We start from the raw sequence: 23,043 nt of genomic DNA, 5'->3' as shown, positions 1-23,043 counted from the left end.
CTGGAATGCAAAGTCTAATGAAGACCATGAAACCATTGTTGATCTTTAGGGAAACCCCATCCACATCACCCATGTCCTTTAGGGAAGGAACTGCCATCCTCACCTTGTCTGGCCTACATGTGACTCCAGGCCCATAACAGTGTGTGTTAGGCAATTAGGAATGGACAATGAATGCTGGCCTGGTCAGCGATGCCCACATCCTCTGAATGAATACAAAAAAATTAAAGTGCGGAGGAGAGTTCTTTTTAAAACAAAACTATGTTCATGGAGTTTTTCAAATAAGAAAGAAATGATCACCTTCATGGGATTGTACATACAGACTTTGCAATTATCAGAGGGAAAGTGAGGAACAAATATGAAGAGACATCTCAGATATGTGTCACAATGATATGGTTGCAATAATAGGTTATTTAATTTTTCAAACATTGACTGGGACTGTTAACAGTGTTAAGGGTTTGGATGGTGAAGAATTTGTTAAATGAGTTGGAGAAAATGTCCTTTATCAATATGTACAGAAAGAGCAAAACATGGCTTTATCTTGGATAAAAAGGCAGGGCAAGTGACTGAAGCCTTCCATAAAAATTAAAGTTTTTAATTGGAGAAAATTTTATCAGTATGAGACAAAAACTTCCAAATGTTGATTGGAGTAGACTGTTTGCAGAGAAGGGACATCTGATAAGTGGGAGGCTTTCAAAAGTGTGATGGTAGATATTGTTTACTTGGATTTGAGTAAAGCTTTTGACGAGATTCTGTGTGGTGGACTATTTAGTAAAGTTAGATCGCATGGGATTCAGGATGAACTTGGATACAAAATTGGCTTAATGGCAGGAGACAGAGAGTGATGGTTGGGGCGTTGCTTTTGGGACTAGAGGGCTGTGACCAGCAGTGCTTCACAGGAATCGGTGCTGGGTCCACCTTTGTGTGTCACTTACATAAATGATTTCAATGAAAATGTAGCAGGCATAATTAGTAAGTTTGCAGATCAAACCAAGATTGATGTTCTAGTGGATAACCTTCACGAAGGTTATCCAAGATGTCTAAGAGATCTTTATCAATTGGGTCAATAGGCTGAGGAGTGGCAGATGGAGTTTAATTTGGATGAATTCGGGGTATAGCATTTTGGTGAAACAAACAAGAGTGGGAGAACTTGTTCAATTAAAGTAGGGCCTTGGGTAATGTTGTAGAACAGAGACAGCTCAGGGTTCAGGGACATAATTCTTTGAAGTTTGCATCACATATAGATAGGGTGGTTTACAAGGTGTTTAGCATGCTTGCCTTCACCACTCAGACCTTTGAGTATAAGAGTTGGGATGTTGAGGTTGTCCAGGACATTGGTGAGGCCTCTTTTGGAATACTGTGTCCAGTTCTGGTCTCCTGTTATAGGAAGGAGAGGGTTCAGAAGAGATTTACCAGGATGTTGCCTGGAATGAAGGGTTTGAGTCTTGGGGAGAGGCTGGAACTTTTTTCAGTGGAGTGTAGGAGGGTGAGGGTTGACATTATAGAAGTTTATAAAATCAGGAGTGGCATGGATAAGGAGAATGGTAGGTGTCTTTTCCCTAGGGTGGGAGATTTCAAAACCAGGGGCCATATTTTTAAGGTGAGAGGAGAAAGATTTAACAAAGACATGAGGGGCATTTTTTTTTACATGGAGAGAGTTTGTGTGTGGAATGAACGTCCAGAGAAGAGGTGATGAAGATATACTTACAGCATTTAAAGAGGCATTTAGATAAGTACATGAATAAGAAATGTTTGGAGGGATATGGGCCAAGTGCAGGCAGGTGGGACTAGTTTAGTTTGCCATTATGGTCGGCCTGGACTGGTTGAACCAATGGGCTGTTTCCATGATATATGACTCTATGAAATTTTTTGGCAACAGGGAGGGTGTTGAAAAATTGAAGGGACTATATAGAGAACTTGGAGAGAGGCTGTTAGTGTAATTGCTAAAACAACCATCCGTGCAGTTGAACTGGAGGCAGGAAAGTTAAAACAAATATCTAATAATGTGACATTTAAGATCAAATATGAGGTGTTTAGAGAAATTTGTCAAAGTTGTGATAATACACTCTCAGCTCTGAGTCAGAAAGTTGTGTCTTCCAAGAGTCATTGCAGAACCTTGAGCATACCAATCTCAGATGATACTTTAAAGCTGTACTGAAATTGTGCTGCACTTTCAGAGATACTACCTTTCAGATGAGATATTAAACCCTTCCAGTGACACTTATATTTAGGTTAGGATTTGGTCAGTGCCACCAATCCTCCTTTCTCTGTGGTGACCTGGGGCCTATCTAATTAGCAATGGGAGAAGGTAGACTGTAAGTGAGTCTAAATTGAAGAGGCAGTTGTCTTGCATAACAAGGTCGTTCATTGCAATGATAACAAGAAATACAATTTACATTAGCTTGCTAGACATAAGACTAACAGGAATTTTGCAGTATTCAAAATCAGCCTCCACCTGATAATTCTGCACTGAGCATCATTACCATTTACCTTCCCGTTCCTCCACTTCTCTTCCAATCCATTAAAACACAGGCATGTTGTAAACTGTCCCTGATTTCAAGGATGACACCTATTCAATGTAAACAAGTATGCAGAAAACTCCATAAACTAAATACTTAAATTTGTCACATTTTAATAATTCACCTTTTAATAATTCACATCATATCACAAGATACTATGCTGAAATTAAATTATTCTATCAGTTTTATACTGTTTTCTTTTGTATTGTGCTGTGTTTCCTGGGGACCTAGTAGTAAACTGGAGCCCTTGACAGACCTATATGTCAATCCACCTCTGGATAGTGGTCGAACTTTAATGAGCTAGAATAATTATAAATAAAGCTGAACATCGTAAAGCATACAGCTGTATACTTCTGTGTGACTGCTGTAGGAAGAGAAGACATTCTATGTGGATAATTTTGTTCAAAATATCCAATCATTTTATAAAGGTGTTAATATTGTGATGGAAGTTTTGTTTTTAAAAAGCATTCTTTCTAACATGAAGATTCTCGTCTCTGGTTCTTTCTTGCTTATTGTGCCTGTGCCAGCAGAAATCACCATAGGTTCAATATTAAACAGCAGGATCTCTAACACCAAACTGACCGAGAGTCATTTGAGATAAAGGAACTTCATGAAACTACACCACAGGCTGGGACTGCAGATTGTAATGATTTGGTTTACTTCCTTTGTTCTCAAGATGATAGTTTAACTCAAAGTCCAGCCACAGCTTGCATTTTTATAGTGTTTTTGATGTCCTCCCAAGGAAAGTAATCTGTCGCAACATTTGAAAACTATTTACTGCTTGTAGATTACTTATAGGATTTGCACACAGAGATTACTGTGGTTATTGGAGAAAATAACTGATATGTCATGCCAGGTTTAAATATGAAACTATTTTATCTGTAAATTATAATTTACACAAGTGAAAAATAGTGGTGAGCTATTAAAGTTGATCCAAATAATGTGACTTTGAGTCTGTTCATGAATTGACACTTTCCATTATGGAGCTCATCCAATTGTCTTTATTTTCATATTTTTTAAAGAGGGAGAAATGGAGTAGTCATTTGATCTTTCTAGTTCTTAAAAGTTGGAATGCCCAAATATTCTATGACTACAGGACATGCACATAAATGCTAACATATAGGTATTTTTCTTACCTAACATTGTGAGTGTAAAAGTGCAGTTATAACTTGTGCAAGTTATTTGAAATGTTGAGACCATTACTGAAAATCATCATATTCATCAATGAGTAAATCATTACCAGAATTTCCCTTTCACATTATAGGAGGTGCTGAGTTGTGTTAAATGAAACTTAGGCTGTAACCCTTCTGGGTCTTTTCACTCTATTGCAACTATGCAGGTTGAGTATTTCCCAAACTCTTGAAGTGTGAATGGCAAGTCCTTTAAGTAATTAATTAAGCTATTGCAATATCTTGCAGTGAGAACACAGAACAGTACAACACAGGAACAGGCACTTCGGCCCAACATGTCTGTGCCGACCCTGATGCCATTTAAGCTCATCCCATGCTGCCTGTAAATGATCTGTATCCATGTATTCCCTGCTTGTTTGTCTGTGTAAATGCCTCTTAAACTTTTATAATATATCTGCTTCTACCACCTCCCCTGGCATTGTGTTCTGAGTACCTACCATCCTCTGTGTTTAAAAAAAAAGCTTTCCTCAACACACTACCTTTAAACTTTTGCCCTGTCACCGTAAACCTATATCCCCTAGTATTTGACATTTCACCCTTGATTCCAACTGTCCACCCTATCCATACCTCTTCTAACTTTATACACTTTATACTTTATGCGCCCCTCAGCTTCCAGCGCTCTAGTGAAAACAGCCTAAATTTATCCAACCTGCCCTTATAGCTAATACATCCCAATCCAACATAACCTGGTAAAAATCTTTTACGTTTTTTTCCAAAGCCTCTACGTCCAATAGTGTGGCGACCTGAACTGCACACAATACTCAAAATGTAGCCTAACTGAAGTATTATACAGTTGCAACATGATTTGCCAATATTTATACCCATTGCCCTAACCAATGAAGGCAAGCATACCACATGCCTTCAATATCACCTTATCCTCTTCTGTTGTCACTTTCATAGAGTTATGGACTTGGACCCCAAGATCCCTTTGTATATCAGTGTTCCTGCCATTTGTTGTGTAGTTTCCTCTTGCACTTTGACCTTCCAAAATGTATCAACTTAGACTTGCCTAGAGTAATCTCCATCTTCCATTTCTCCGTCCAACTTTCCAACTGATCTGTATCCTGCTGTATACTTTGATAATCTTGCTTACTGTCTACAACTCCTCCAACTTTCATGTTGTCTACAAACTTACTAATCAGACCATAATCATTTTTATCCAAGCCATTTATTTGTGTGATTCCCAGCACTTGAGACAGACCACCAGTCAGAAAAACGTCCCGCCACAACTCCTCCTCCTATGACCAAGTCAATCCTGTATCCAGCTTGCCAGTTCACCATGCATTCCATGTGACTTTATCTTCTGGACCAGCCTAACATGAGGGATCTTGTAAATACTTTAGTAAAGTCCATGTAGACAGCAACCATTGACCTATCCCCTTCAATTATCTTTATCACTTGCTCAAAAAAGTTCAATCAGGTTTGTGAGACAAGGGCAAGACCTCCCCTGCATCAACACCTAAGAAGTCCACTCTTCTTCAATGTGAGTAAATCCTGTCCCTAAGAATCTTCTTCAATAATTTCTCGACCACTGATGTAAGGCTCACTGGCCTAAATCTTACATGTTTTCCTTTATTTTCAACAGTTTAAGGTTCAGTGCCTTAAGGTATTTCCCTGAAATTTGTAGATGGTTTTTGTATCATTCAATTAAATTACCTTTTCATGTATTCCCAGTCATGTCAGATATACATTGGTATTGAAAAATGGTGTATATATTCATGACCATATAAGACTAATTTTGATGTTACCCTTGCCTTGATAATCATTGTGCCACTTCAACTGTACCAATAAAAGATGGTTTTTTTTCCAAACCAGCAGAGCAATCTCTGCTATGCTAGTCAATGAAACCTAACTGTTATGACTTTCCCCCAGCTAGATTTGGGAAAATACACTTTAATTAATTGTTGTAATATAGCAGCCCCTACTGGAACAGAATTGGACTTTCTGGCTGCTTTTGTATGGTTTAGTTGCTCCCTCAGGAACTGTACACCATTGAGAAGGAAAGTTGGAGAGGAAGATAATACTTTTCAAAATTAAAATTATAAGCTAGAGAATTTAAATGTTGTAGGTTCCATTACTTAAATTCCTCTGTGTTCAATTTATACAATAGGCAAAATTTGAGGGAGAAAAATAATGGCTGTGGGATTAAATAATTTGCTTAAATTCAGAGTTCAGGAAACATTGCCTAGAAGTGACTGTTGCTTTAGGCCTGTCTAATCGATCTTTCTGTAATCATATTTTCTTTTGTTGAACTGTTTGCAAAATGTGTTGTAGTATCAACAGATCTTAAAAGATTTTTATGTAATTAAGTTTGACAATGGCTAAAGCTAATCTTTTGGTAACTCAGCAAATGCTCTGATAAAGAGGAAATTGCATTTGCTTTAAATGAGGTTACATTGTGTGAGGTGGGAGCAACTTTTCACAATTAGCTTAGATTGCTCTGTAAAGAAAACAAGTAATTTCTTTCTGTGTAAATTTATCGTGAAATATTTCTGCAGAATAGGAATCAAAGTTACAAAATCTGGTGGAGTATGCTTTAATTTATGTAAAGGGTTTGCATGGAATTTTGGTCTCCTCGTTGTCACTCTTCAGTAGGTGAGCTAAGAATTAAATGGGAGTAGCCAAGAATAATTTTCTCTTAACTTTTATTCTCTTTCTTTCTGAGGGAATTTCTTATTGTTCATGATTTGTCTTTCGACTGGAAAGCTGAGAAAACAAAGTTATCTTGAGGAGTTGTGGATACGGTTTCTGTTTTGATGGAGGCAGGGTTTTCATATTGTGGACCTGTATGTATGTAAGATCAACAAATATTTGCTTGGACTTTGGGACTACTCCCAGTTTGGAGTGGGAAATACTAAAAAATTAATCCAGTTATTAGTTCATTAAACAATGAAAGGTATTTCATTTGGTAATTTTCTTTCAAATGGTCAGCATTAAGGTTTAAATAAGGTCAAGTCTTTACTTCTGTGCTCCCCACATTCTGAAACCCCAAATTTTCTTTACAGCATTGGTGTCAGTCTTCAGCCAATGCTTTGGAATTCCTCCTCAAACCTTTCTCTTGCTCTAGCTCTCACTGTTTCTTTTAAGACAAACCTTAAAATTTGCTGCCCTTATTTACTTGTATTCAGTGTTAAATTTTAGGATGATTTCCTAGATGGCGTACAAATACACACTATCTGATCTATAAGTATGGCTGCGTGGAAGCTTGTAACTGCTAGTCTGACTGTGTTGTTTTACACTTTATCAAAAATGTTGGAGAGCATGATGAGATGGAGTATCTTATATTTACTCCACAAACAATATTTGATTTTAATTATTAAACTTCAGCATGATGGCTTCAGCACAATGTCCAAAAGTATAGATTTGGTCCATCTGGGACTTTTAATTTTGCTAATGGAAACTATCAAGCTGTTAAAATAAGACCAAAGTGTTTGATTTAAAAACCCAAATTTTAGCACCTGCACTTAACTATTTTTTGATGTACAGTTGTGCAGTTTCCATGTTCAGTGAATGACTAGAACAGCAGAGAGCAGGCATTGTATTTTAGAGTTGAAGAAGTAAAACAAAAGAAAATCTCTATATTTCAAAGTTTAAGACAGAAGCTTCTGGGAAACATTGCCAAACAACACAAAGCTATTGTACAATGATTGTCAAATTAAGAAATTCTTAATTATTGCTGAAATTCTTTCTTCTTTCATACAGGATTTGGATTTATTTGATTAAATCATATGACTTTTATTAATGTAGCAAAGCATTTAAGGAGCTTCATGGTAGCAATATCAAAGAAAATATGACAATCAGCCATGTAAGGTGATATTTGGGCAGATGACCAAAAACATGGTTGTAGAAGTAGGTTTCAGAATATATCTTAAAGGAAGAAAGTGAGGTCGTCAGAAAAGTGTACGGTAACAAATCCAGTGGTTGGAGTCCAAAAATTGAAAGTTTAGTCACCAGTAGTAGAATGATTAAATCAGGGATGTCCAAGAAGCCAGAGTTAGACGTGTGAAGATATCCTGGAGCATTGTGAAACTTGAGATTGTAGAGAAAGAGGAGTGGGTGAGGCCATAGAGGAGCATGAAAGCAAGGATGAGAATTTCACATTCGATGTTGCTTGAATGAGAGCCGGTGTAGACCAGCGATCAGGATAATAGAGGAGCAGAACTTAATGTGAGTTAAGAATCAGGCAGGAGAATTTTTTATTACTTTAAATTTATGAAATGTAGAATGTAGGGGACCAACTAGGAATGGGTTGGAATAGTCAAGTCCAGAGGTAACAAAGGCATGAATGAGGATTTTAACAGTATGAATGTTTGATAAAATTTGATTTGAAACTTTTTTTGAAGAAATTAGCAAAGCCCAAATATGTGAAGAAAATCACTTGCCGAACTAGGGTGCTTCACTAGCAGCAAGTGATAAACCTGGTTAGTGTTTGGGTTAAAAGCTAAAGTCACCATAGTATTACCAAACCACAAGATTGCTCTCTCATTAAAGAGAGGCTGCTGGTGGTGGTTGTAGCTTGAGAGTCACTGTACCTTAGATGAGGCGGGATGAGAAGGAGAAGCCTTTATCGTAACCTCAATTGTGGGAATTGAGTCCATGCTATTGGCATCGCATTGCGTTGCGAACCAACTGTCCAGCCAACTGAGCTAACATTAGCACTTGTGAGGCTGTAATCATACAGCAATTTTTGTATTTCAAGTGCAATCTTTAAGCAGAGCTCCAAGAAAAAGTACAATATTCAAGTCTGGCCTGTTGCCACTAAGAATACTCAAAAGATACCAAATGGAGAAATGCTTTACTCTGGACTTTATTGTTTGTTATAAATGTCCAACAATTTTTCTCTCCTTGTTAATTGGGACTCCAGGAAACACTCTGGAGCTGGGATAAGGGGAAGAAAATAGAAATAGGAATTATGGGGCTCAGCAAATATCTCAAATCATGCTTCAGGATTTCCTGTAAGCAGCATAGGAAATCCATGATTTGATTTTTGAACTTTGGAGCAAATTCACGAGTAAGATGCTGCAAAATAATTGGGAGCAACAAAATCATGTCAAAAGTACTGAATTCCCTATTGAGTAGGGGAAAAATTGGCTAAATGAGATTTGATGGCAATTCAATCATTAGCTGATGAACAATGGTGTCATTTTGGAGATCAATCATTTATATTACTAATGCTCCTGTATTTTAAATTCATTTACAGTATTTTTCATTCTCTTTTCAGATATGGGCTCATTCTGCCCAAGAAGACAAAGAACACTGTAGCATTGTCCAAACACTCTATTTTTGATGATTCAGACGATGAGGTAAATTTAGATGTTTTATGTAACATATAATGTATATATCCTTTAGATTTTCCATTTCTTACTGCAATGTGACGGGTAAGGTAGTGATAATTCAAATAAATATTACTGTTTTGAACTAAGGTTATGAGTTTTAATTTGCAGGTCATTTGAAAAGGTGCGAACATTTGGATGCTACAAATTTCTTTCGTAATGTTAAACTTTATACTTGGAGGAACAGCAAGCCATTGTCATCCTGTAATTAATCCTGAAAGGATTGCAAGAACTTTTCTTGTGCTATTATCATCTCTTACCAAGATGTTAACATTTACAGTAAAAATATTTTAGTGTCTTCAGAGAGGTACTGTGACAGCAAAACAGACATATCTCAGCAGACATGCTCATTTTAAGTTGTAACTCAAGCTTTTGAGTGTGGCGGTACAAACTGTTTAAGAAATAAAAAGAAAGTTATGGACTAAAATCTTCACTAGGTCCCGGTCATACAGCAATATGATTTTAAAGTTCTCACCTCATTTTTCAAATCTCTCAAGACCTTGTCTTTTGTATTTGTGTTTTCTTAAGTGACCATGATCCAGTTGTTTGATGTGTGAGGTTAGTGTGTGTTCTTGCCCTGTGGGCTTATCTCAATTTAAATCATTTTAAGTAGTAAGTTTTAGTGAATTTAAGAATAAAGATTATTTATTATCTTATATTTGCCATGGAGGTTAAAAACATTGTCTCACGCAATCATCAGCACCAAAATTAGTTAGAGATGAAGAGAGACAAAAGCAATACAAATCTAATTCATAATTATTTCCACTCTCTTTGGTAGCAGGCCTGTAGTTTCTTGGAAGGCTTTATGAATTAGTTTGTACAGTGGCCTTGGAAAACAAAGGAATCCTCAGAGGTTGACTCTCAGGTCAATTTGAATTTGGAATTGGTTTTGGGATAGTTCTTATCCCACTTTCAAGATATTGTTGCTTTAACTTGAGTGCGTAGTTATCTTGCAGTTGGTTTAATAGCTTTTCTGGTGGTGTTCCAGATGGTATCTGTCATAGTGTTTCTTATCAAAATAGCTTCTGCTGCAGTGTTACCCCATCAACTGTTATAAGACCAAAGTTGTTTTCCAAATTAGGTGGTGTGTTAGCCTGATAGACCTCCTGTATTGTGGCTTTTCACATTGAGAATTTTGAGGTAGCCATGGTCTTTATAATTGAATTGCCTATTCAGTTTAAGGTACCCTTTTGAACGTCTTTCAAGTAAATATGTTGAGTTTTGATGGCTGACGGTGAAGTGGAAAGTTAATTCAAGTGATACATGACAGTCTTACATCCTGAAAAGAACTTGTGTTGCTCACAGGTGGCTGTGATTGTCCATATTGTAAGTAGGCTTTTGCTGGAGTTTCAAGCCCACCTGGGCCTGGCCTCATGAAAGTCACACAATATGTGGCCAGCTATCTTAAAAACCGCTGTATCCATTTAAAAAATGCACTTTTAATATTTGTAATATCTTCATGTCAGCACTCTGTAATCTCCTCTACTCCTATATATCTTCAAGATATACTCACTCTGATAATATCTGTTTTTTATCCAGTTTTCTGATTTTGCTTGCTCCACCAATGTATGTGGAGAAGCCGGTGTTGGACTGGGGTGGACAAAGTTAAAAATCACAGCACCAGGTTATAGTCCAACAGGTTTATTTGTAAGCTTGATCTTCAGTTGCCCAGGTCCAAAGCTTTGGAATTCCCTTTATGAATCTCATTGCCTCTACCATTTTCTTCTTTATTCATACACCTCTTAAGCCTCAGCACATCTGGCAACATTTGTGGGGAGAACTCTACTTTCTCCTCATAAAGATGCTGCCAGATCTGCTGAGTTCCTGCAGCAACCTCTCTTTTTATTTCAGATTTCCAGCTCCACAGTTGTTACTTGTTAAGACTGTCCTCTTTGACCAAGCTTTTGGCTACCTGTCATAATATCTCTTTGTGAGGCTGTATCTGATTTTTGCTCTTTAACCCTCCTGTGCAGCACCTTAGGGCATTTTACAAAGTTAAAGGTGCCATATAAATATTAGTTCTGAAGATCTGAGATGAAAAGAAACATGTTATAGAAATTCAGCAGGTCTGCCAGTGTTTGTGGACTCAACCATGAGATCTGTTTTCTCTTTACTGATGCTACTAGACCTGCTGTCTAAGTATTTGAAGTACTTTTTGAAAATATGTATGTAGTATATTTTTTAAGCTCCATGATAATATTTTAGTCAATTTATTTATTGTTTCATTGCACTATTTTTATATTTTGCTTCCACTTTTATCCCATTTAAAATTTTGGTCTTGCAGAAGTATTATTTTGTAGCATGCTTTTTTTTTGTTACATCCCTGCAACTCAATTGCTGAACTCAGTGGCAGACCAAACCTAGTGAAAACAGTTTAGAGATGTTGTTCTTTTCCTGTGGCTCTTGGCCAGATCCAATTGCTTATTATATAACATCATAGACCACTTTGACCTCCTTTCCCCACACCACCCCAAAACATTACTCCATTTTTTTTAAATTTAAAAAATAACATGTCTTCATAGATTTTATAGAATCCCTATGATGTGGAGGCAGGCCATTCAGCCTATCAAGTCCACACCGACCCTCTGAAGAGCATCCCACCCAGGCCCTCCCTCCAGTCTCTGTAACCCTGCATTTTCCAAGGCTGACACAACTTGCCTGCACACCCCTGGATACTATTGGCAATTTAGCATGGCCATTCCACCAAACCTGCACATCTTTGTGGGAGGAAGCTCATGCAGACATGGAGAATGTGCAAGCTCCACATAGACAGTCGTCCAAGGGTGGAAGCAAACCCAGGTCCCTGACGCTGAACCACTGTGCTGCTTTGCTGTGACCAATTCTAGTTTAATCTCCCAAGATTTCAGTTAGCTCACTTTAATCAGTAAGATGATTTCTGTAAAGCTACAAATTAGACAGAGTTAACAATATAGTGATGATATTTACACTTCCTGTTTCATAACATATCTGTTGTGGTTCTCTTCGCCGAGCTGGGAATTTGTCTTGCAAATGTTTCTTCCCCTGTCTAGGTGACGTCCTCAGTGCTTGGGAGCCTCCTGTGAAGCGCTTCTGTGCTGTTTCCTCCGGCATTTATAGTGGCCTGACTCTGCCGCTTCCGGTTGTCAGTTCCAGCTGTCTGCTGTAGTGGCCGGTATATTGGGTCCAGGTCGATGTGTTTGTTGATAGAGTCTGTGCCCAATATACCAGCCACTACAGCGGACAGCTGGAACTGACAACCGGAAGCGGCAGAGACAGGCCACTATAAATGCCAGAGGAAACAGCACAGAAGCGCTTCACAAGAGGCTCCCAAGCACTGAAGATGTCATCTAGACAGGGGACGAAACGTTTGCAAGACAAATTCCCAGCTCGGCGAACAGAACCACAACAACGAGCACCCGAGCTACAAATCTTCTCCCAAACTTTGATCATAACATATCTACTCCTTTTTCTAAACTAAGAATGTAGACAATCTATGGTTCCTGGAGCAAGAGGACAGCACTTAATACTTTATTCTTCAGCCCTTTTTCATGCTCCAAGTAGGTGCCTAGAAGCAATAATTTTAAATAAGCCAACAAAGTATTGGATATTGTTCCTTTTTTCTCATTTAAAAAAAAGTTTGTTTTTCAATTGAGCAGAGTTCTATTAGAAGCTTGTCTTTATTGGAAAAACATTCTTGTAGCAATTTGAACAAGCAGGTAGAATGTGTAAATACATTAAATAAAAATGAATCCTTTTTTGTTTTTGCAACAATGCTTGATGTGGCTCAGAATGCCCTGAAAAAGCAATAAAACATTGTCTTTGGTTTGATTGTATCTTGAGGAGATAAGAAGTGTGTTTCTTTGACAAAAATAATTTCATTACTTTAGTAATTTGTGAATGATATAGATAAGTAAAATCATAGTAGGTAGGGAATTTCATTTCCTGTGAGGTATGAAGCTGCTTGTCAGTTTTGATATTTGAACCTAGTTCTGAATGTTCTGCATAAACTTTCCCTTGCGCTTGTTTATGCTCGGTGTTATGGCATTATACTTACCTGTGGTGGAAGGAAATGAAAGGAGACAAGATAAAGTAGATTTAGTTTAAAATTTGAACACCAGTTTTTAAACATTCAAGAACACAATTTGTATTGTGCCTGGGAGGCGGGAGAATACATTGCACCATAGACCAAAGGATTTGATTTAAATGGTTACAGTTGCAGGAATTCTTAAATTTATTATCCATCTGTAGCTTAGTAACATGTGCAGTTTGATTGTCTTGTTTAACACATGCAAACATTCTAAATTAGTTTAAATTGTTCAAGTCCATCCCAGTAACATGTTTTCTTTGTGCACCTTTTAAGAAATGATCTCTTGGGACCATACCTCGTGATATAACATGAAAGACACAGCTGTGCACTTTTCAACAAAGGTAAACTGGTTCTGGGGTTACATTGCACTTTAACAGTGTAACTAGAGTCAGATCTGAACCTGACTTACCAGCAATAAGGACATGATGCTGTGAGAAGCCTTCTGTTTGATTGTCTCATGTTACTTGAGTATTTGCCCAATGTAGGCAGAGGACATGGTAACTTGGATCTTCATTCGTTCTATTGTTGAATGTTAAAAAATCTTCAATGCTGCACCAGATCTTTCGAGTCATTCATAAATTCAGCCTTTTTCCCTAAAGGTGCCACGAGAAGGTAATCTCTCCTGTCCCTGGTGAGGAAACATCAATGCCTGTACTCCTGTGAAGAATTCTGTCCTGACACACTAGACGAGAGTGACAACTCACAGTATATGTTGGATCTTCTCAACAATAAGGCTATGATCTGAATACTGCAAAATGGGCAGTAACCTATGCCCACCTGAGAACAATTAAATGTGGATGTCCAAAAGTTACTGTTAGTGATTCCCAACACATTCATAGGGTGTACTTTTGAAATGCTCACTGATAAAATTGAGACATTTTTTTCAAATTGATATGGACGTTTCTACTCACTTATACTATTAATCTAACTGCAAAACCCCTTAAAAATGTTATATCTTCAAGTAAGATGTATCTATAAGATACAAGGTTTTGCTCCAAGTTCCATGGGGCCTGGTGATACCATGTCCGGATTTCTGTGTCCAGTATTTGTGTTTTTAAATGTGTTGGAAGCAGTTCAGAGAGTAGAATAGATGGTGACTTGACTCAAAATGAAGATTCTGAAGTGATTGACAGAGTGGATGTGGTCAGGGTGTTTCTTCTTGTGGTGAATCTAAAATTAGGGGTCACTTTTTAAAGTCTAGTCTTCACACTAAGTGAGCCTTCCATTGTGTTATGTGACACATTCACCATGTTAAATGAGATAGGCAACAGACCTTTCAATTCCAGACTGGTCATGCATGAAGCACTTTGGGGCTTCAGCAGCAAAACGCAATATAATCTGCAACTTAATGGCCTGCGTATTCTCCACTTTACAGGGAATCAACCCAGGTTTAGCGAGAAGTGCAGGGGAAGTGGGCATGCCAGGAACAGGACCAGGCCTATCTCAAAATGTGGAGTCAACTTAGGGAAGCCACAATACTGACGTGCTTGCATGCCAAGCAGCATTAGCAGCAAGTGATAGACAGGGCTAAGTGATCCCACAAGCCACAGATCAGATTTAAGCTCTGGAGTCCTGCTACATTTATTCATGAATGGAGATGACCAATTAGACAATACACTAGAGGAGTAGGCTCCATATATCTTTGTAAAGATAAGGCTGAAGCATTTGCAGCAATCTTCAGCCAGAAGTTCGAGTGCATGTTTCATCTCAGTCTCCTCCAAAGCTCCCCACCATCACAGATGCCATTCTTCAGCCAATTCTGTTCACTCATGCCACACGATAGTGAGAAATGACTGAAGGCACTGGATATTAAAAAGGCTTTGGGCCCTGACAACATCTGGCAATAATACTGAAGACTTGTGCTCCAGCACAGACTATGTTACCAGCCAAGCTATTCCAGTACAGCTACAACTGGAAAATCTAGACCACAACATGAAAGATTGCCTAGTTTTGTCTGCAAAAACAGGGCAAATCCAACCTGGCCAGTTACCACCCCATTGGTTAACTCTCAATCGTCAACAAAGTGCTGGAAAGGGCTGCTTGGTGTTCAGTGCTATTTGTGATTGCTGAGATGCTGAAGCAGTTCATTGCCAGATACAACAAGATCTGGACAGTATCAAGACTTGGACTGACAAGTGACAAGTAATACTGTCAGTCAGTGGCCATCTCCAATGGCTAAGAGAGAATCTAACCGTTCCCCCTTGACATTCAATGGCATTGCCATCACCAAATGTCCCCCATTATTAACATCCTGGGGGTTACTATTGACCAGAAACTGAGCTGAATAGCTGGACTAGCCATATAAATGCTATGACCATAAAATCAGATCAGAGGCTTGAAATCCTGTAGCAAGTAACTCACCACCTGACTCCGCAAAATTTGTCTACCATCTACAAGGCCCAAATCAGGAATGTGATGGAACACTCCCCAATTGTCTGGGTGGATGCAGCGCCAATAACACTCTTATCCAAGGGAAAAATAGTCTACTTGATTGGCACCATATCCAAAAACATTCAATTCCTCCATCACTGATTTACAATAGCAACAACAGTGTGTAATATCTACAAGATGCACTACAGAAATTCACCAAGGCTCCTTAGATGGCACCTTCCAAACCAACAGCCAACACTACAAAGAAGGACAAGGACAGCAGATGCATGGTAACACCACCACCTGCAAGTACTACTCCAATTCACTCACCATCCTGACTTGGAATTATGCTGCTGTTCCTTTAACGTTGTTTTATCAAAATCCTGGAACTCTCCCTAACAGTATTTTGGGTTTACCTACATTGGCTCAAGAAAGCAGTTCGCCACCATCTCCTTGAGAGTCTGTGGGAATAGGCAATAAATGCTGGCCCAACTAGTGCCGCCCACATCCTGTGAATGAATTGAAAAAAAGAAGGGTCACCCATTTAAGGCTGAGAGAAAGAGTTTCTTTTTTTTCTCTCAAGGTTGAGATTCTTTGCAATTCTGCATCCACTTTCTTTTGGAAGAGGATAGTCTTTGAATATTTTGACAGCAGAGGTGGATAGATTCTTGGTAGCTGTTGGGAGAGGTCATTGGAGGTGGGCAGGAATCTAGAATTGGGGATATAGTCTGATCAGTCCGAATCTTATTAGGCTCAAAAGGCCAAATGGCTTACTTCACCTTTTTCTTGTATGTTAGCATCAACCATCCATTTATTACATTTGGGATGTACATATTCTTTGAATAGCTTGGGAAGTACCCATCCAAAGGTTGAAGTGTGGATGTTAGACTTTCTGATGTAATAGGGCACTCTTGATTCCACTGTCGATTCCACACTAATGAATTGCATTCTTTACATAGGCCATCAAGATGCCTATTCCAGATATTATCGATCCATCGCTTCACTCCATTCTCATCCATCCAATTGTTGTCATGGATGTGGAATCATAGAATTTTACAGTATGTCATGTTTGTACTGCCTTATGAAAATACTACCTAGCTAGTCCCATTCTCCAGGCCTATCTCCATAGTCCACTAAATTAATCAATTTCAAATATATATCTAGCTCTCTTTTCAAACCTTCTATGGAATCCCCTCCACTACTCTCCCAGGCAGTGCACCTGTACCAGAATCTTGCAGAAGCTGAATGTTCATTGTTTTACCATTGAAAATTACCATGGGCTTTCGTTTTGTTCCTTCGGCCTTGCAGATGAGTACCATCATGACTCTTGTCATGTTCTACAATTTTCATCCAAACTGCTTTTGAACCTTTCTGTTCCATTATTGGGTGCGTTATCCATGTTTCTGATACTTCTTAATGAATGTTTGTATTTTTGTTTGCTGTTAGATGATGAGTCACTGTCAACTGGCTTTTTGCCTTAACATTAGACTGTTTTCTTTAATATGGTGTCTATATCAAAAAACTATTGCTCTGAAACCTCTGCTGGATTTGGAGTCTGATTTGGACTACAGTCAGCTTTTCTATAAATGCTGGTTGTGTTCTTGTGCAACCCTGCGTTATAGAAAAATTGCAATTTAGAAACAGTGCTACAGCCAACACGTGTTTTAAAAGTTCACACTGTAAAAACAGCATGCCCCATTTGTAAATCATCTTAAAGCAAATTTATGTTGACAAAATGCGCATTGTAACAAAATGACCTGTATTTAAGTAAAAATCACACAACACCAGGTTATAGTCCAACAGGTTTAATTGGAAGCACACTAGCTTTCGGAGTGACGCTCCTTCATTAGGTGATAGTGGAGGGCTCGATCGTAACACAGAATTTATAGCAAAAATTTGCAATTTGATGTAACTGAAATGATACATTGAAAAACTGATTATTAAGCCTTTCTTTTGTTAGAATACAGTGATAGTTTCACTTCTTTCATGTGTAAATCACAAAACCTTTTTTAAAAAGTTTTTCTCATTAACCCTTGTGTCAATGTTATCAACTCGCATACTGCATAAGTGCAGCAAACTAATTTGTTGCTGAGAACTATAGACTGGTGAGCCTGACATCGATGGTGGGCAAGTTTCTAAGGGACAAGGTTTACGTATATTTGAAAAGGCAAGGACTGATTAGGGATAGTCAAAATGGCTTTGTGCATGAGAAATCATGTCTCACAAACTTGATTGAGTTTTTCAAAGACCTAACAAAGAGGGTTGATGAGGGCAGAGTGGTAGATGTGATCTATATGGACTTCAGTAAGGCGTTCAACAAGGTTCTCCATGGGACACTGGTTAGCAAGGTTAGATCTCATGGAATACAGGGAGAACTAGCCATTTGGATATAGAAATGGCTCGAAGGTAGAAGACAGAGGGTGGTGGTGGAGGGTTGCTTTTTGGACTGGAGACCTGTGACCAGTGGAGTGCCACAAGGATCGGTGCTGGGTCCGCTGCTTTTTGTCATTTACAAAAATGATTTGGGTGTGAACATAGGAGGTATAGTTAGTAAGTTTGCAGATGACAATAGTTAGTAAGTTTGCAGATGACACCAAAATTGGAGACGTAGTGGACAGTGAAAAAGGTTACCCCAGAGTACAATGGGATCTTGATCAGATGGGCCAATGGGCTGAGGAGTGGCAGAAGCAGTTTAATTTCGACAAATATGAGGTGCTGCAATTTGGAAAAGCAAATCCGAGCAGGACTTATGCACTTAATAGTAAGGTCCAGGGGAGTGTTGCTGAACAAAGAGACCTTGGAGTGCAGGTTCGCAGTTCCTTGAAAGTGGAATCTCAGGTAGATAGGATAGTGAAGAAGGCATTTGGTATGCTTTCCTTTATTGGTCAGAGTATTGAGTACAGGTGAAGGGAGGTCATGTTGCAGCTGTACAGGACATTGGTTAGGCCACTTTTGGAATATTGCGTGCAATTCTGGTCTCCTTCCTATCAAGCGGGATGTTGTGAAACTTGAAAGGGTTCAGAAAAGATTTACAAGGATGACGCCAGAGTTGGAGGATTTGAGCTATAGGGAGAGGCTGAACAGGCTGGGACTGTGTTCCCTGGAGCATTGGAAGCTGAGGGGTTACCTTGTAGAGGTTTATAAAATCATGAGGGACATAGTCAAGGTCTTTTTCCTAGGGTGGGAATTGGTTTAGGGTGAGAGGACTGATATATAAGAGAGACCTAAGGGGCAACCTTTTCACACAAAGTATGGAATTAGCTGCCAGAGAAAGTTGTGGAGGCTGGTACAATCAATGCATTTAACAGGCATGGATTTATGAATAGGAAGGGTTTAGAGGGATATGGGCCAAGCACTGGCAAATGGGGCTAGATTAATTTAGGATATGTGGTCAGCATGGATGAGTTGGACTGAAGGGTCTATTTCCGTGCTGTACATCTCAATGACTCTATAAATCCCAAAATATCTTTGCAAAAATAATCCTATTTTGTGAGCCTTGTTTTTCTGATTTATTGTACTGTGAAAAATTTGTTAAATACAGATTTTGTGCATCTTTTTTGCACTCTCTTTTCCTCCTGAACGCCAGAGCATTTTAATTGAAACTTGAACCAGCAATAATTGATTGTACTTCAACAATCCAACACCACAAACTACAGCTTTAAAAAGTTGTACTCTGTTTACTGCTTATGCATTAGTTATTTCCACAATGTGTATTTTAATATATTTATAATCGTATGGAACTGACTGTCATCTTCATTTAAACAGTTATCTGGCTCCAAAAATATCTTTAGTCATTTGAATACTTGAAGGACTTTTTTTTGGAAAGAGGACATTGTGTGAACCAATTTCTGGTTCTTTTGCTATCTTGTATTCTTGTTTAAATCTCTGTAAAAATATTAATACTTTGTTAGAGGAGTGAAGTAAAATGTTGTGTATTATCACGTATTAAAAAGAACTAGGATTACGTATGCTTTGAAGCACTCCATTTAATAAAGGTTTGATTATATCTCTCAGGCATCTAGCAAAACAGGAAATTTGTATCAGTCAATGGGCTTAGGAAATGCTTCTAGTAAACTGCTGATGTGGTTGAATTTGTCGTTTTGTTTATTTGGTTGACTCTTTTAAAAGAGCAAAGTAAATTGTAGACTTTACTCTGGGATTTAACTTTAATCACACTATTCATTAATTTCTTTGTTAATTTCTGCAGTATGCTGCTTTGTACAATTTCCATTTTTAATACAAATATTATTTTTGCTGGGGAACATTGGTGCCTACTTTTGTGGATGACTGAAATTTAATAGAATGTTAATCATTTGTTTTAAAACGGTGGTGGGGGGGGAGGAGCAGTGGCGCAGGGGGGGTTAAGATAGTTAATGAGGAATGAGTTGAGTTGATAGTTTGACAGTTTGACCGAAAAGGATTCTCCATTGCTTGTCACAGTTCCAGGGCCAGCACAGGTCCTGGTTGGCCTTGAGATGTGAGTGTTCCATGACTTGTGGGCATTTCAGGACAGAGAGAAACAGTTTATCTTCTAAGACAATGCATATGTACACTGAAAACTCATCACTGCACTTCAGTGTACTAGATTATAATTTTAGCAATGCAATCTCTTTGTCCTAAATATTTGTAATTTAAATTTAAACAGATGCAGAAGTTTATTGAACATAATCTGTAGAATTAGAGTAGGCTTTTGGTTTTTTGACCCAGGATTGAAAACTGTAAACGCAAACTCTCCCACTAAGTCCAAACATGAAACTACCCTAGACATATAGTGTATTCAGTCTTTCATGGCTTTCAACTACATGAGTTCTCTAACTTTGTATCTCAGATGACTCTGATGACTGATGGCGTACTGCAGTATATTGATTGAACAAATGTACATTAAAAAACGTATATGTCATGACTAAATGAGGTTGCCATTTGTGGGAGATGAAATGGTATTTGTCTGCATGGATACAAGACAAGTATGTCCAATAAACACCTCCCCTTCTTCCCCCCCCCCCCCTCCCCCCCCCCCCCCCCCCCAACATAATGCTGTTGTTTAGATTGAATGGTTAGTTTCATAACCTGTTAGATTGGGCCTGATCTAATAACTGTTTTCTTTGGGTGTCTGCAGAAATAATTATTGGCAAACTGTTTTAATCCCATGTTATGTTGTGACTAACAAGACAGAATTCATACATAAGCCGTTATTATTTATTTCATTTTTGTCACAGCTTTGGGGTGATATGGCCAGCTAATTGAGACAGAATACTAGGAAAAAGGAATGCAGTTAACTAACAGCTTTTATCGTTTTGGGAAACTTTTGTGACTACTTTCTTCTATTCCTTCCTTTGCTAAACACAGAGAGGTTTCTTGGGGGTGGTAAGGGGGGGAAGCGGTAAAAGTCCATAGGTAACAGTTTGAGTCACCCGATTAATCTGTTTGTTCGATTGTACACTGAATGAGAATACTCAGCCAGTAGGAAACCTATTCAGAAATGGCTTCCAAGCATGACTTAAAGCTGTTGGCATCTTACCATTATCTGGTCGATTACAATTGAAGTGTAAACATATGGTTAAGTAGCACTTTAGTTCATTGTGCTTAAAGTTGAGTTTAGTTTATAGACATCCTGTATATGCCTCCAGCATGTGGATACTGAACTTGCCATTTGATTGAGTGCTTAGTCCCTGATATGTGTAAAACACTATAATGTTTAGTGAAAGCCAGTGAAGGGTTTTATTAATGAATTGACTTACTTTGCTGAAATGATCATTGCAGAGTTTATGCAAGAAGCACATTGAAGTTGTGATAACTTTCCTGGTTTAGGAAAATTCTTTCATATTTTATAAAGCCCTCATTGAAATTTTGCTCCGATCAATGCCAATTTTTCAGCCTACTTTAAAACTCCCTGGATTTTAAGATTTGCCCCCTCAAAAATTAGAGCATTTGATTTTTCTTTTGGAAACAACTTTCTTCAAAGACAGTAAATGAAATTTTTTTTTAACCAGTTCCTCTTTTAAAAATAAGTCAATCATGTGAGATATAGAAACGATCAGAGCTAACTATTAATCCAGCAAATCACCAAGAATTGTTTGACAGTATCTTCCAAGACCAACAGGTATATGGCAACATCGCCACCTGCAAGTTCAGCTCCAAACCATAGATATCTATACACACTCTAATATAGAACTGTAACATTGTTGCTTGGTCAAAATTCTGGAACTTTTTTCCTTCCAGCACTGTTAACATATCCAACTGCAGTTCAAGAATGCAGCTTACCGTCACCTTTTGTGGGGCAATTGGGGGTGAATGATAAATGCTATTCCCACCTGCTTCATCCACATCCTATGAAGAAGTTTTATTTTAAGAAGTCCAGTTAGGTAAAGTCCAAAAAATCAGAATGAGAATCAAATGTATTTGGTAAATTTATTCTCCAAACCTTTGATTACTATTTAGAATCCAAGTGGAAATTGAAACTTTTTATCAGATGTTCAAACCTGTGATGATTTATACTGTTGGGAATTAAACTAATAATAGGTAATTCTGTGAATTTGATATTGTTGACCTGTCCCACCCCGCAGTAAAAATTCAGGTTAACTCAACTTCACTGAATTCTGACTTTTGATTGCATTCTGAGTAGAAATTATGCAGCAAATTGGCATTTCTTGAATGTGAGGGTGAATAACTTCAAGCTATTCTTGTCTAGCTGCAGTTTAGAACTCAACAATATAGCTAAGGACTTGAAATATGTCCCTGTCTTCTGTGTGATTTGGGATAACCTAGATCCTGATGGACCATGCTTAATAAAATGGGATTTGTAATTCTGCTGATGTGTAAATTAAGTTGCTCCTTTATTATTTGCATAATTTGTTTGCCTGTTTTTTCAAATTGTGATGTGTGGTGGCATGTGTCATGGAAAGGCCACCTTAATGCTTGTTTTATGTTATGAAGTTTTAGCTGAATTTCTTCCTGAGAAAAAAAAAAATCAAAATTGAATAAATTTTGAGAAAGTATAGACCATGCATCTTCCTTGAAAAATATTTATTTCGTTGAAGTGTGTCTTTAGATGAAGAAGTAAATCATCTTCACAATATTGATTTGATGCCATGTTTAAAATTGAGAAAGTCACATTATAGCCTAAGTCAAATGCAATTTTAGTGTAGAAATACTTAATATATTTTTGTGAAATTAATATTTTTAATTCTTCAATCTATTTGAATTATTTTAAACAGATGATATAATAGCTAATATATAGGGCAATGTCTAGATTCCTATTTCTAACTGTAGTGACTGTTATTTAAGTCTTTGACCCAATTTAAGTTAAATTTGAACATTTATATCTCTCAATTGAATTAATTAATCTCCATATAAAAATTATAGTATGTATTATTTATCTTTAAACTTAAAATAAATTATCCCATGTAGCTAAGACTACATTCAGGTGTTGTTCAGCACATTTTTCATTTTATGCTTGCAGACTTCAGTCAATGAAACCCTTCAAAAGGAGTCACTGAAGAAAACAGTGATGAAGCAGGTATGTTTCTGTACAAACATTAAACTATTATTTTTAACCTATTGAAAAAAGT

At 37.8% G+C, this 23,043-nt stretch overlaps 1 protein-coding gene across 4 annotated transcripts in view; it reads left to right on the top strand.

Annotated features, from left to right (window-relative positions):
- The window catches only part of nsrp1 (nuclear speckle splicing regulatory protein 1), a 42,030-nt gene that overhangs the window by 4,473 nt on the left and 14,514 nt on the right, over positions 1–23,043 (top strand). For all 4 annotated transcript variants that reach the window (XM_072589731.1, XM_072589732.1, XM_072589729.1 and 1 more), the window contains exons 2-3: positions 8,928–9,009; positions 22,935–22,991. In XM_072589731.1, coding sequence (XP_072445832.1) covers positions 8,928–9,009; positions 22,935–22,991 — 139 coding nt within the window. The remainder of the gene's footprint in view (positions 1–8,927; positions 9,010–22,934; positions 22,992–23,043) is intronic.

Source organism: Chiloscyllium punctatum, chromosome 19, assembly GCF_047496795.1.
Source record: "Chiloscyllium punctatum isolate Juve2018m chromosome 19, sChiPun1.3, whole genome shotgun sequence".
NCBI lineage: Eukaryota > Metazoa > Chordata > Chondrichthyes > Orectolobiformes > Hemiscylliidae > Chiloscyllium > Chiloscyllium punctatum.
This window is presented reverse-complemented; position numbering and strand designations above follow the sequence as displayed.